General features: G+C 44.5%; 1 protein-coding gene across 12 annotated transcripts in view; it reads left to right on the top strand.

Moving 5' to 3' along the window:
* EVL (Enah/Vasp-like) overlaps positions 1-13,720 on the top strand; it is a 124,989-nt gene that overhangs the window by 55,760 nt on the left and 55,509 nt on the right. For all 12 annotated transcript variants that reach the window (XM_077924124.1, XM_028711930.2, XM_028711846.2 and 9 more), the window contains exons 2-3: positions 1,854-2,022; positions 4,418-4,598. In XM_077924124.1, the coding sequence (XP_077780250.1) occupies positions 1,854-2,022; positions 4,418-4,598 (350 nt within the window). The remainder of the gene's footprint in view (positions 1-1,853; positions 2,023-4,417; positions 4,599-13,720) is intronic.

The raw sequence follows: 13,720 nt of genomic DNA, 5'->3' as shown, positions 1-13,720 counted from the left end.
GTTGTATGATTTTAGAAGTTTTCCTTTTATTCTCTGCCGTCCATTGTGTAGGCCTTTGGCTATCTACAATGAAATGGGCTGGTATTGATTTAGAACATTAGAACAAATAGCTATTATGGGACTACAAAATATACCGTTGTGCTAGGGTGTTACTTCTGTAGTTTACTTAGCAGCCGTAAAACTCTTCCCAGAATCTGTAAGAACCAGATTGGAGGCCCTTCTTGAAACTGGGGGATTTTCTCCAACCCAGTAGAGTGACCCAGTACCAAGGACTTGAGTTGGAGATGTGATAATGGCCTGCAATGCTTCTACATGGCAGTTCCTGCAGAGAAACTGCAAGCAGCAAGGGCAAATTGAATGCCATTAGCAGAAGCCAATACAGCAGGACACTTAAAAGCACACACACACATTTAAATGTACTAAGTTGGGAAGATGGGCCCATGTCCTAGTGGAAACACATGTTTCTGCATGCATATGACCACAGGTTCAATAACTACCGCCTCCAGTAAAATGATATTTGGTAGCATGCTGGACCCTGCATCTATCTGTCTGGGGTCTTAGAAAGTCTCTGCTGGTGAGGTAATACTGGACAAACAGGATCAAGGGCCTGAACCTTTATAAGGCAAATCCATATGTGCATGGATATAGAATCACAAAAATAACCAAACTTCTTATCACCTGTTCAGCATCTTGTAATTGTGAGAGTGGGCAAATCCTGCTAAGTGGCCATCTACACAAAGCGGTTTTCATCATGCAATGTAAGTCAGTGTTGTAGCAGAACTCTCCATAGATAGCTGAGCAAGTACTGGAATGATCAACTACGAGCATAAAAAGCTTCTTTACATGAAGTTGGACAGTTGATCCAACTAGTCTAGTATTATCTGCATCAAGAGCTGTTCGATAGTGGAATGGGCTCCTTTGGGAGTTTGTGGACTCTACGTACTTCATTGGAGGTTTTAAGCAGATGTTGGATGGCCATCTGTCTTGGATGCTTTAGTTGAGATTCTTGCATTGCTGGGGGTAGGCTGAGATGGCTCTTGGGGTCCCTTCCAGCTCTACAATTCTATGATTCTATGATTCTTATAAGGAAGAAGATCCTATCCTTTCAACTGTTGGTAGACTCCAGCTGCCATCTGCTCAAGCCGATGTACCCAAGGGTCAGGCATGATCAGAGTTGGAGTCCAATGACATCCATAGGGCCATAGGTTCCCCCATCCCTGATTTACATCAACTAGTTTCGTACAAGGGGATGCGGGTGGTGCTGTGGTCTAAACCACTGAGCCTAGGGCTTGCTGATCAGAAGGTCGGCGGTTCGAATCCCCACGACGGGGTAAGCTCCCGTTGTTCAGTCCCAGCTCCTACCTACCTAGCAGTTCAAAAGCACATCGAAGTGCAAGTAGATAAATAGGTACTGCTCTGGCAGGAAGGTAAACGACGTTTCCGTGCACTGCTCTGGTTCGCCAGAAGCGGCTTAGTCATGCTGGCCGCATGACCTGGAAGCTGTCTGCGGACAAACGCCGGCTACCTCGGCCTATAGAGCGAGATGAGCGCTGCAACCCCAGAGTTGTCTGGGACTGGACTTAACTTTCAGGGGTACCTTTACCTTTAGTTTCATACAAAGATTCAGACAGAAGCTTTTCCCAGCTGTACCTGCATGGCAGTCATGTGGTCTGCCACTGAACAGCAGCCCCTGTCCCCACAGCAAACAGCTGTAGCACTCTAGAATATAAAATGTTTTAATAAAATGTTGAAGTAGTATTGTTATTTCTCTATCTCTCGGACTATAAGATGTGTCACGGATCCTATGCCTTCCATTGCCTTTTGTTAATGCTTTTCATTTGCTTCCTTTGCAGTGAACAGAGTATTTGCCAAGCCCGGGCGTCAGTTATGGTCTACGACGATACCAGTAAGAAATGGGTGCCAATAAAGCCCGGCCAACAAGGCTTCAGCCGAATCAACATCTACCACAACACTGCCAGTAACACATTTAGAGTAGTCGGAGTTAAACTACAAGATCAGCAAGTGAGTAACTGTGGCTTCTTGCAATTTCCTGTCTGTATGTTTTAAAATAAAAACCAATAAGCAGGGCCTGTGGTTTTGTGCTTTAAAAAAACAACCCCCAAACCGATAGATGATAGATAGATAGATAGATAGATAGATAGATAGATAGATAGATAGATAGATGATAGATAGATGATAGATAGATGATAGATAGATGATAGATAGATAGATAGATAGATAGATAGATAGATAGATAGATGATAGATAGATAGATAGATAGATAGATAGATAGATAGATAGATAGATAGATGATAGATAAATAGTCCCGCCTTGAAGCCTGTAGCCAGAATACATTATGTACGCTGAGCATAGATTTACAGAAGTCTGCAAAAATCCAAATTATCTTTCCAAAGGCTGAAAAAACCTATGAAAACAAAAAGGAAACTATTTTTTCTGAAGGAAGAAAGGATGATGAGTACTATCACAGAATACCTACTCATTGGCTAACACTGGGGTGGCGGACACATGATACATTTATTGCACATTCCTCCTACCTCCAAATCCTGGAATGCCCCTCCCAGAGCTACAATTCTCAGCACCTTTAAACTCTAGTTTCCATGATTATTGGGGGCCCGGAATGTGCTTTAACTGTATGGTATGTATGCAGGCTGAAACTGTATTGGATTTTTTATTTTAAAAAATGCCCAGATGGCTACACTGTGTGCTTTCCACTTATCTCTCATCAGCTTGTGGTAAATAACACAGACTGTGTAACATTCCACTTCTCTGTCCCCTCTGAGGGTTTGGTGAGTGGCTGGAAAGAGCCCCCACCCCACCCCAAATCTTTCTATTTGTATAAGAGAGACGAAATCAGTATTTTAAAAGCCAGAGAAGTGTCTTCATCTGATTACAATAGAATGAAGGGAGAGCTTTGGGGCTTTAAATTGAAACCGCTGAGTGTGTATTTTTAAATCTGCCGTTTCATTGGCTCTGACTACTTAAGCCCCCCGGTTCTGATAATCTTACATGTGTGACCTCATCGTAGTTCACGAGCTTTGTATATTTGCGGTGGCTCCCAATTTTTAATGTAGACTAAATGACTCGAATGGGTGGGTGCAATTTGCCACGGTCAACGTTGTAATTACAGGCAAAGCGGAATAGGCGCCATTTTAATGAGGTTCTACTCAGAACATCCTGGTATTCGGAAATGAGGTTCACAACTACTACAAAGAGTGTGCCACCCCCACCCCACCCCCCCGATGCAGGGAGCCTGTTCTGCATATTTATTTATTTGTTTCATAAAATTTATACACCTCTTGATTGTAGAAAAAAATTGTACGTTACGTTCCTGAGGAATATGGAACCTAAAGCATAGAACAGACTCCTCACTTCAGGCCTTCTGGAACCAATACATGGGGTGTAGCTCAGGCCCAGAATAAGCAAGGAATGGTTAAGCAAAATCTGGGGTGCTTCACAAATGATTAAACTGACAAAATAATTTTAGGGAGAGTTTTCTTTGTATTTATAATGCTTATCCTGTTAAATGTGTCTACTTATGACATTTTTAACATGTGTGTGTATCGCTTAAATATGAGTAAAACACAGTTTTTTATTCATGTTTAACTTTTATTTATTTATTAGATTTATATACCGCCCTTCATCCAAAGATCTCAGGGCGGTTCAGGAGATAAAAACACAAGATTAAAAACGCAAATAAATAGTTAAAACATAAACAAGAAAAGAGTAGTCCCCTCCCTCTCAGAAACAGGTTTAAAAGGCTGAAGGATGTTAATCAGCTAAAGGCCGGGTTGAAGAGGGATATTTTCTCCTGGTGCCTTAAAATGTATAACGAAGGCGGCAGCCGAACCTCCCTGGGGAGTGCATTCCCCAAATGGGGAGCCACTTCAGAAAGGGCCTCAGAGGATGAACACAGAGTCTGGGCCAGTTTATATGGGGAGAGGTGGTCCTCAAGGCCTCTTTAAGCAATAACAAAAAAACCATTTACATGGGCAATAGCGTGGAGAGAGAAAACAGGCTCCCCACTTCATGGAGGTGGCTAGGCCAGGGCAACAGGGGTGTGATGAAGGAAATGGCAGCCCCACACATCACATCCCCCACAATTAGAATTGTACGAGGGCCTTAATGTGCGATTAGAATGAGGGATAAAACTAAATTTCACGATGTCTTCTGTTGTTGTTGTTGATCTCTGATATAAAAGCATAGTGAGGTATTAATACGAGGAAGGGGGTGAGGAAACAGGCCCCTCCCCTGCAACTGCTTTTACGTAACACTGATGGAAGAGGTTTCTAAAAAGAAGAAGAAAGACCTTCCCCTCCTTCAGCAGTCACTGATTTTCTCCCTTCCTTCCATTCTTCCTTGCCCCTTTAGTATTCATCTTCCCCACTTTATATTTCAGGTAGTGATCAATTATTCAATTGTGAAAGGACTAAAGTACAACCAGGCGACGCCAACATTCCATCAGTGGCGCGATGCGCGGCAGGTCTATGGGCTGAACTTTGCCAGCAAGGAGGAGGCGACCACGTTCTCAAACGCCATGCTGTTTGCCCTGAATATCATGAACTCTCTGCAAGATGGAGGTAAGGAAGGCTGGCAGTCATCTGCCTCCCTTTTCCTCTTCTTTCTTACCTGTCTGCCTTCTTGCCGTGACAGTGCTTTGCTGGACATATTTTTGTTTCTTTGCTGCGTTCTTAGCGCAGGATCTATTTTCCGCTCCAAAGCAAGTAAGGGTGGAGAAGATGGGTGCCTTGGTTTTTAGAGTACATTTTAAAATGTGCATTCCTCCCCGTTCTGGGGCATGCTCATAAGATTCTGGAAGTTTTCAGGGTGGCGCAGCTCAAATGGCTTAAAACCAGCTGTGGAAGGTGCGCACACTTCCGTTATGCAGTTGTGGTGCATTTTGCAGTGCTGGGAATAAAGTCAGTCTCGCCGTGTGAATGGCAAAGCCAAGTGGCTGCTCTTTGCCCAAACATAAAGGGGAAACTTCAGGCTGACATTGAAACAATAATCAAGGAATTTACTCCTTTCATGGACAAAAGCAGGGCTGTGGGACAGTTATGGCAGCCAGCCAACCTCTTTCATGTTATATTTCTTTTTGGGGTTCTTATGAAATGACTTGGTTATTGCCTTTGACATGTGTGCTCCAGAGCTGTAAATCCATTGCACAAACTTTTATTACAATGTCTGACCACCCGAGATTGAGGTCCGTTGTGTGGCAAAAAAAAGAAAAACATTTCTGGGCAATAGAATTCTGCTGTCCCCAGTATAAGAGGCTATAAGATGACACACACACCCAGTTTTGCAGGGCTGATGTGCAGTTACCGTATTTTTCACTCTATAAGATGCACCAGACCACAAGACGCACCTAGTTTTTGGAGGAGGAAAACAAGAAAAAAAATATTCTGAATCTCAGAAGCCAGAACAGCAAGAGGGATTGCTACACAGTGAAAGCAGCAATCCCTCTTGCTGTTCTGGCTTCTGGGGTAGCTGCGCAGCCTGCATTCGCTCCATAAGACGCACACACATTTCCCCTTACTTTTTAGGAGGGAAAAAGTGAGTCTTACAGAGCAAAAAATACGGTATATATGAAAAGCACGGAAGGTTTCACATCTTGGCTAACCACTTCAGCTGCAGCCAAAAACAGCATCTTTGGACACTTGGAGTTGAAGAGATTCTTGCTGTGAACATGATCTTTAAGCTGTTCCATTTTTCCAATAAAAACTGCACATACCTCTGGCAGCTGTTTCATCCACAGGGGGGAAATACCTCCTGTGTGGAAAACTGCAACCTGGACTGGCAGTTTTAGTTAGTAAAACAGTACAGAGGGAAAGTATAAAATGCCCTGTCCTTCATTGCTGCAAGGATATTTGTTGCAATTCATTTTTTTTTTAATGCACACAAAACTGGGAGATGTAGTAATGGTCCTTGTTACTTGAAAAGCTGAATGCAAGGTTTGGGTGACTCAAGTACTGCTGTGTGACTTCGGGTGCTGATTGTAGGGTGATTTATTTACAAAGGAGCAGTCTGATCATAATTAGTGTTGGGGAGAAATGTGGTTAAGTTCATACCTTACTTAAGAAACGATTCCTAAAGCAATAGATAAATGAGTAGGCTGCCATCCTTTGAAATTTGCATTTCTCTGAATTTTGCAGTGCAGTTCTCTAGCCAAGCTATGCGCACAAGAATGCACATTTGTATAAATGTAAATGTATATATTGGTGAAAGTAGCATACAAAAGTGCATGATATTAAGGAAAACGGCTTGCAGAAATATGGATATTGGGCAAAATAGCACCTAAAATTGTATATTAGGAGAAATTCACATTAGGAGAATTTTAATAAGGATTTTGAAAAAATGCAAAGGTGTGGAGAAATATAGAGAACTGAAATTCAGACTGGAAAAATGAGGAGCAGCGAGCAACTGGAATTGACATCTCTAATCATAGTATTTATTGCTTAATTTATTTCGAGCTGCTTTCCAGGGTGCCTTGTTTGTCTTCTTTCTCATGACATTTCAGTAGTTAATTCTGAAAACTAAAATTGAGCTCGCTTGCTCTCTCGCTCTCTCTTTCGATATGTATCTTTGCTGGTATTCTGTGACTGTTTAACAGCATGAAAAATGCAAAGCTTAGATAGATATTTAGCCTAAAAAATTTAAGCATGCTAATTTGGAAGCCAAGCTCCAATTTAATCAGTAGGACCCAGGTTGAAGTAAACTTGTTTAGGTCTGTAGCTTTATGAACCTCATGAAAGTTTATATGTTAAAGCCAAGGCTCAGGTTTCCCCAAGTCTATTTACACTTGGCTGCAAACATTGACCCGGCTGCCTCCCACAGTGGAAGAGCCTATGTACACTATGTGGCTTCTAGTAACATGACCCTGGACATCGGCATACGCTCTTAAATGCTATGTAGACTGTATTAAAAGTTCTGTATCATGTGTTCAGGTGATTGGCTGCGGGAGGTTTGTGCCACAGGCATAAGAAGACTGGTTTCCAGTTGAATGGCAGAAGGTTAACTCAGGTAGCTGCAGTTAAGTTCCCACGTCTCCTCCATAGGCTTCGGAGAGGATCCCATATCATATGTGCCAGCCACTTACAGTGCAATGCTGGCACACTGCCCATTCTGTCCTTGCAAGAACCCTACGAGATGGTAGATTTGAGAGGGATCGGCTGGTCCAAGCAGTGCCATATCTAACCATAGCTGTTCATTGCACATCATAGATATTGTGCCGTTGGTGTATAAACTTTGAGCAGTCAAAGTAAAAATGAGGATTGAAGGACAGTTTTTTTAATGGGTAATCACAACACGCATAAACTCTTTAAATGTTCCTCTTCAAGCAGGCCTTTGCCTGAATGACATCCCATGCCCTTTCAAATGTGTTTTGGGAGGGGGAATTATTGGTTTGTTGTTCTTACTTTGTTATTCATTTTGTGGTTTTTATATTGTAGTTTTGTGTTGTGAACCATCCTGAGATCTACAGATGAAGGGTGGTATACAAATTTAATCACTCAATCAAGAAAAGTAACAATGTTATAGAAATAGGGAGGGTCCCCCTAAACCAGGGGTCTGCAACCTTTAAGACAAAAAGAGCCACTTGGACCGGTTTCCGAAGAAAAAACAACAACTGGGAGCCGCAAAACCATTGCGACATTTAAAACAAATATATCTCCGGAGCCACGATCTGACAGCAGGCGGGAAGGTGACGTCGGGACAGTGCGTGACTAATGCACGCCCCGCCCCCATGCGACGTCACAGCCAGTACAGCGCCCGCCACAGTGAGGAGTGTCGGGGCGCACAATGCACCTCCTCCCCTCGCTAGTATCCGCCCCGGAGCCGCGGCAAAGATGTAAAAGAGCCACATGCGGCTCCGGAGCCGCGGGTTGCAGACCCCTGCCCTAAACACTAGGAACAAATAAATACTAGGATTTTGATTGGGATATGGATTAAAAAACTAACTGCAGAGCTGTGCCAGACAGGGAATTCCTGGGCTGCCTTATGCAAACCAGCCTGGCTGGCTGAGGGAAGAGCAGACTATTGACATTACAATAGAGAGCCATTGAGGGTCGTCAACAAGGCAACAAGGAACTTCTTGTCTCAGGTGTGACCAGAGACTGGAGATTTGGAAGGCTGCCGGGGTCACTGCTCTGGCAGAGAGCAAGGTGAAGAAGGAGAATGAAGTAGGGGGGAGATCCATCTTAGAGAGGGAGACAAAAGGGTCTCCTGCACTGCTATGGACCATGCGGTAAGATCTGGACTTCCTCCATGCAAACTGAAGGTGTAAATAAGCGAATAAGCCCTGTTTCTTAAAACACGACAGTTTCAGCCGTGTCTTCTATTCTCCAGAGGGAGACAGACCCTGTGTGTGAGCCTGTGGCCCCATGCTTTGTGGCCACTACTTGGCAGAGAGAGGGGTCAGGTACCGGGCTTTTGTGATGATGATGATGATGATGATGATATACGGTACAATATTGTCATTGTCCCATACAGAACAACGAAATTGAAAAAAACTACATCAGACATTCAAAAACCAACAAGCCTGCTATCCCAGCAATCCTAGCCTGGTTAACCCCCTAAAAACTCTAATACCCCATAATTAAATACAATATACTCCCATAGAGACCACCTTACACTGTGTTTAAAACCAAAATCGCATTTGGATAGAAACTGTTTCTCAGGCGGCTAGTCCTAGTCTTTATAACCCAATACCTTCTTCCAGAAGGCAGAAGCTGAAAGATATCATTTCTGGGGTGTGCACTATCCTGCACTATCTCTGCAGCTTTCTTATGACCTGGAAGCATATATTTGATCCAAGGTGGGAAGAGTGCACCCAATTATTCTCTCTGCAGTCTTTACCACCCTGAACAACATTGCTTTTTCCCTGACCGTGCAGCTCCCAAACCACACACACAGACCATAAGTTAATGCACTCTCAACAGTACAATGGTAAATTGCCATCCACAGGTCCTTTGAGAGATTATTTTTCTGGAGGATTCTCAGAAAATATAACCTCTGCTGTGCTCTCTTCATCGGGTCTTTGCTGTTTTCTCCCCAGGTTAGGTCATCTCTCAACTCCATTCCCAGAAATCGAAACACTGAGATATGTTGCACAATGAAAACCGTAATGTTTGTTTAACATCAATGATAGCAGCTAGTCAGACACAACAGAGAGAGATTTGGTGCCTTAGCTACACCCCTGGGTCCAGGGTCACCAGCCATGACAGAGAAGGGATTTGAATTTTGGCTTCCAAGTCTGATACACCACATTGGACTCTTCATGAACTCCCCCAAACATGGAAGTTTATATAGTTAGGACTGTGAGCTTGGAAGTACCTGATTTGAATATCATCCCAGCTATGAACTCACCAGTTAGCATGCCACCACTGTCTGAATTAGATCCCACCATCTATATTGGGGGGGAGATTCATGGTCTGACACACATTGTCATCATCACTGTTTCTATTTATTAGTCTCTTGCTACATAAGGAGTCTCTAAGTGATGTGATTTTTACAAGATAGAGATATATAATTTCACTTATAAAAAAGAAACTCTACCACGGCTATTGCTTTCAAAATAATTATTGTCTTTTGAAAGGAGGAAGGCGCTTAACAGCTCTTTGTTCTCAAACCAGAGTGTATTTTCAGAGTGTCATAAGCCTCTTTGTGAGGGCAGCGTGCCCTGAAAGGCAGGTTTAAGAATCTTTTTAATAAATAAACAAACTGAAGGCAAGTTATAATTTAGGAACAGACAGTTTGCCCCTTAAAATTCTCTACAGTGGTGCCCCGCAAGACGAATGCCTCGCAAGACGGAAAACCCGCAAGACGAAAGGGTTTTCCGTTTGCGAGTTGCTTCACAAGACGAATTTCCCTATGGGCTTGCTTTGCAAGAAGAAAGCCCATAGGGAAATCTCCGGGGACCTCTTTTAAATGCTGGCAGTGGGGAGCAAAGCCTTTCCCCCCCTCCGGCCTTCAGAAGAGGTCCAGGAAGGCCGGCGGGGGCCGAAAGGCTTTGCTCCCCACCGCCAGCATTTTAAAAGCAGTCCGGGATAGCAGGGAAGCGCTTCCCGCTATCGCGGAGGCTTTTGAAGGCAGGCGGGGGGAGCAAAGACTTTCGCCCCCCGCCCGCCTTCAGAAGAGGTCCTGGACCTTCAAAAGCCTGCTATCCCGGACTGCTTTTAAAATGCTGGCGGTGGGGAGCAAAGCCTTTCGGCCCCCGCCGGCCTTCCTGGACCTCTTTCTGCCCCCCGCCGGCCTTCAGAAGAGGTCCAGGACCTCTTCTGAAGGCTGACGGGGGGCAAAAGTCTTTGCTCCCCCCTGCCTGCCTGTCCCAGAGGTCCAGGACCTCTTCTGAAGGCTGACGGGGGGCAAAAGTCTTTGTCCCCCCTGCCTGCCTTCCCAGGGGCTTTTAAATCGCCCCGGACAGCGGAGAAGTCCTCCGCTGTCCCGGGGCGATTTTAAAATGCCGCCCGCCAGCATTTTAAGATCGCCCCGGACAGCGGAGACGTCCTCCGCTGTCCCGGGGTTTTTTAAAATGCTGGGGGTGGGAAGAAAAGCCCTTGTCGTCCCCCCCCCCCCCCCGCCTTCAGAAGAGGTCGGGGGACAGACTGTCCCCGGACCTGGTCTGAAGGCGGTTTCCATAGGAACGCATTAATTGATTTTCAATGCATTCCTATGGGAAACCGTGCTTCGCAAGACGAAAAACTCGCAAGAAGAAAAAACTTGCGGAACGAATTAATTTCGTCTTGCGAGGCACCACTGTACAAGGAGAGTTTCCAGAAGCGTAGCTGTGCTGAGTTTGTTACAACAAAACCCAAAAGGGATCTATTTGCATGTTAAAAGGTTTATTCTGGCATCTTGCTTTTGTAGACAGCCCTCAACTGGCAGATGTAAGAGCACAGAAACAAGCGTGTCCACACAAACAGACACATATTTATATGACAGAAAAGCCGTCTCAAAACTTGTAGTCCTCCTCCGGCCTGTATCCCATCATTACTGAATTTGAAGCCTAGGAACTGTAGTTTCTTAAGGGTGCTGGGAATTCTGGTTCTGTGATGGGCAATTCTGGTTCGTGATTTTGAGGTGAGCTGTGGAGAAATTTGCTCAAAATGTGCTTAAAATGTATGGTCTGTGTGCACAAAGATAAGACAAAGTTTTCACTTTGTTACGTTGAATGTGAATTCCAGATAGGAGTTTCATTACGGGTCCTTATTGTGATTCTCAAAACCAGGTCCTTTGAGTTAAATACAAAGTTCTTTCACAAATGCATAGACATACATTTCTCTCTCCCCCCCCCCCCAATTCTCCTAGAAAAGAGGGGTGAGTGCTGTCTAAAAGAAATGGAAAGACAACCTACAAAGTAAGCTGTAACGTTGGCAGTTCAACATAACACTGGAGAAAAAGTAAACGTATCAAATTGGTGTCTTGAGTTTCTTGGAATATTCTTGGGTGTCCTATTTTTAACATTGGTTTGTTTCATAAAACTGGCTTGTCCACCCATAATGTTTAGGCATTTGCAAGGCCTACAGTAGTTCAGTCAAGTCCTTGGCATCATTGCTCTGCCTGCTTACTTAACTCAAACACCCACTTGTATGACCTAAATTAATCAGTTGGGTGGACTGGGGTAGCGGGAGGAATTCTTAGCACTCGGCGTGCTTTCAATAGAGCCTGTTTGTTTTAACTGCAGAGGAACTTTTTGGAAACGGCGTGTGCTTAGGGTGACACGCCAGCCTTAAATTTAGAATGCTAAAAGAGGGCAGCGCTGCGCAGTTTTTTCAGTGACTGAAAACGTCTCTGTCAGTTTTTAGCTTTTTTAAAATTACAGGCATCATAGGCTTACAATTTCTCCAAATAAATAGCCATGCAATGGGAATGCCTTAAATTAGTTTGTTGTGCCGTGGATATGCTATCTTTTTATTTTTATTTTCCACCTCAGAACAAAGTCTGTGTTTCGTTAGCTCGTGTCCAACATGAAACGATTTAGGGTGTAAAAATAAAGCTCGCCATAAGTTAAGGCAACATAATCATTTTCCCCTGCTTGTGGGCTTCCCATTGCGACGTCTGGTTTGCCACTGTGAGAACAGGATGCTTGAGTAGATAATCCAGCTGGCATGATCCAGCAGTGCTCTTCTGATGTTCCTATCTAAGGGTCTTCTTGTTGGACAATTTTACTGGGTTTTCTTGCTGGCCTGTACTGAGGGCAGGGGGAGAGACGGTAATAAAGCCCAGGGCTTGTTTTTCTTTCCCACAGAACACAGTGTAATGTTATGGCATTCAACCTGGAGGTCACAAAAATCCTAAGGAAAAGGCCCTGGGTTTTTTCCTTGTCACTATTTTGTGGGTGAAGGGGATTAAGACACATACCATGAATTTTAAAGGTAAAGGGACCCCTGACTGTTAGGCCCAGTCACAGACGACTCTGGAGTTGCAGCGCTCATCTCGCTCTACTGGCCGAGGGAGCCGGCGTACAGCTTCCGGGTCATGTGGCCAGCATGACTAAGCCGCTTCTGGCAAACAGAGCAGTGCACGGAAATGCCATTTACCTTCCCGCCGGAGCGGTACCTATTTATCTACTTGCACTTTGACGTGCTTTCGAACTGCTAGGTTGGCAGGAGCAGGGACTGAGCAACGGGAGCTCACCCCATTGCGGGGATTCGAACTGCCGTTCCTTCTGATCGGCAAGTACTAGGCTCTGTGGTTTAACCCACAGCGCCACCCGCGTCCCTACCATGAATTTAGGTTTGCACAATTAATGCAGATTGAAGTGGATTAGTGCTGCAAATCCACTTTAAAAAATAAAATAAACAGACTTTTTGCAGTTAGGAAAGTGACAATGAAACCCTTTTTAAAAAACTGCAGGTTGAAAGAATGATTAATGGGGTGGTGAGTAAACACCCCACGAGTAAATCAGAAATGATTGTTCAGTACAGACCAGATATAGTTTAAACCCTCTGTAAGCTTTGCAAAATGGGACGCGGGTGGCGCTGTGGGTAAAAGCCTCAGCGCCTAGGACTTGCCGATCGCATGGTCGGCGGTTCGAATCCCCGCGGCGGGGTGCGCTCCCGTCGATCGGTCCCAGCGCCTGCCAACCTAGCAGTTCGAAAGCACCCTCGGGTGCAAGTAGATAAATAGGGACCGCTTACCAGCGGGAAGGTAAACAGCGTTCCGTGTGCTGCACTGGCTCTCCAGATGCAGCTTGTCACGCTGGCCACATGACCCGGAAGTGTCTGCGGACAGCGCTGGCTCCCGGCCTCTTGAGTGAGATGAGTGCACCACCCCAGAGTCTGGCAAGACTGGCCCGTACGGGCAGGGGTACCTTTACCTTTTAAGCTTTGCAAAAGCAAATTAGGGTGAATGCTGAAGAAGCACATTAAGTGGACAAACCCAATATAAAGGAATGTTTTATGTAGAGTTGACAGTGGTCAAAACTCCAAGTAGTCTCTCAATTTTTATTTGAGCTACAGTGATCTCTCTCTGTCTGTCTGTATCAATCTGCAGCATTATCCTAAAGAGAACATCTTTTTGATGTGAATCTAGAAACCCCAAGAACTATTTCCACCCCCGTGATATCACCATTTCCTTTTTTTTTTTTTTTTTTGCATTAACCATTCATTGAGAGGCATATGGAAATGTTACAGTGCAGAGTGCGATCTAGAGACACCCTGTATTAGGCAGGCATCAGGAGTTTGAATTAAGAATATAAGAGCCC

This window comes from Podarcis muralis, chromosome 1 (genome assembly GCF_964188315.1).
Source record: "Podarcis muralis chromosome 1, rPodMur119.hap1.1, whole genome shotgun sequence".
Lineage (NCBI taxonomy): Eukaryota > Metazoa > Chordata > Lepidosauria > Squamata > Lacertidae > Podarcis > Podarcis muralis.
The sequence above is the reverse complement of the archived record's forward strand: the minus strand, read 5'-3'. Positions and strand labels throughout refer to the sequence as shown.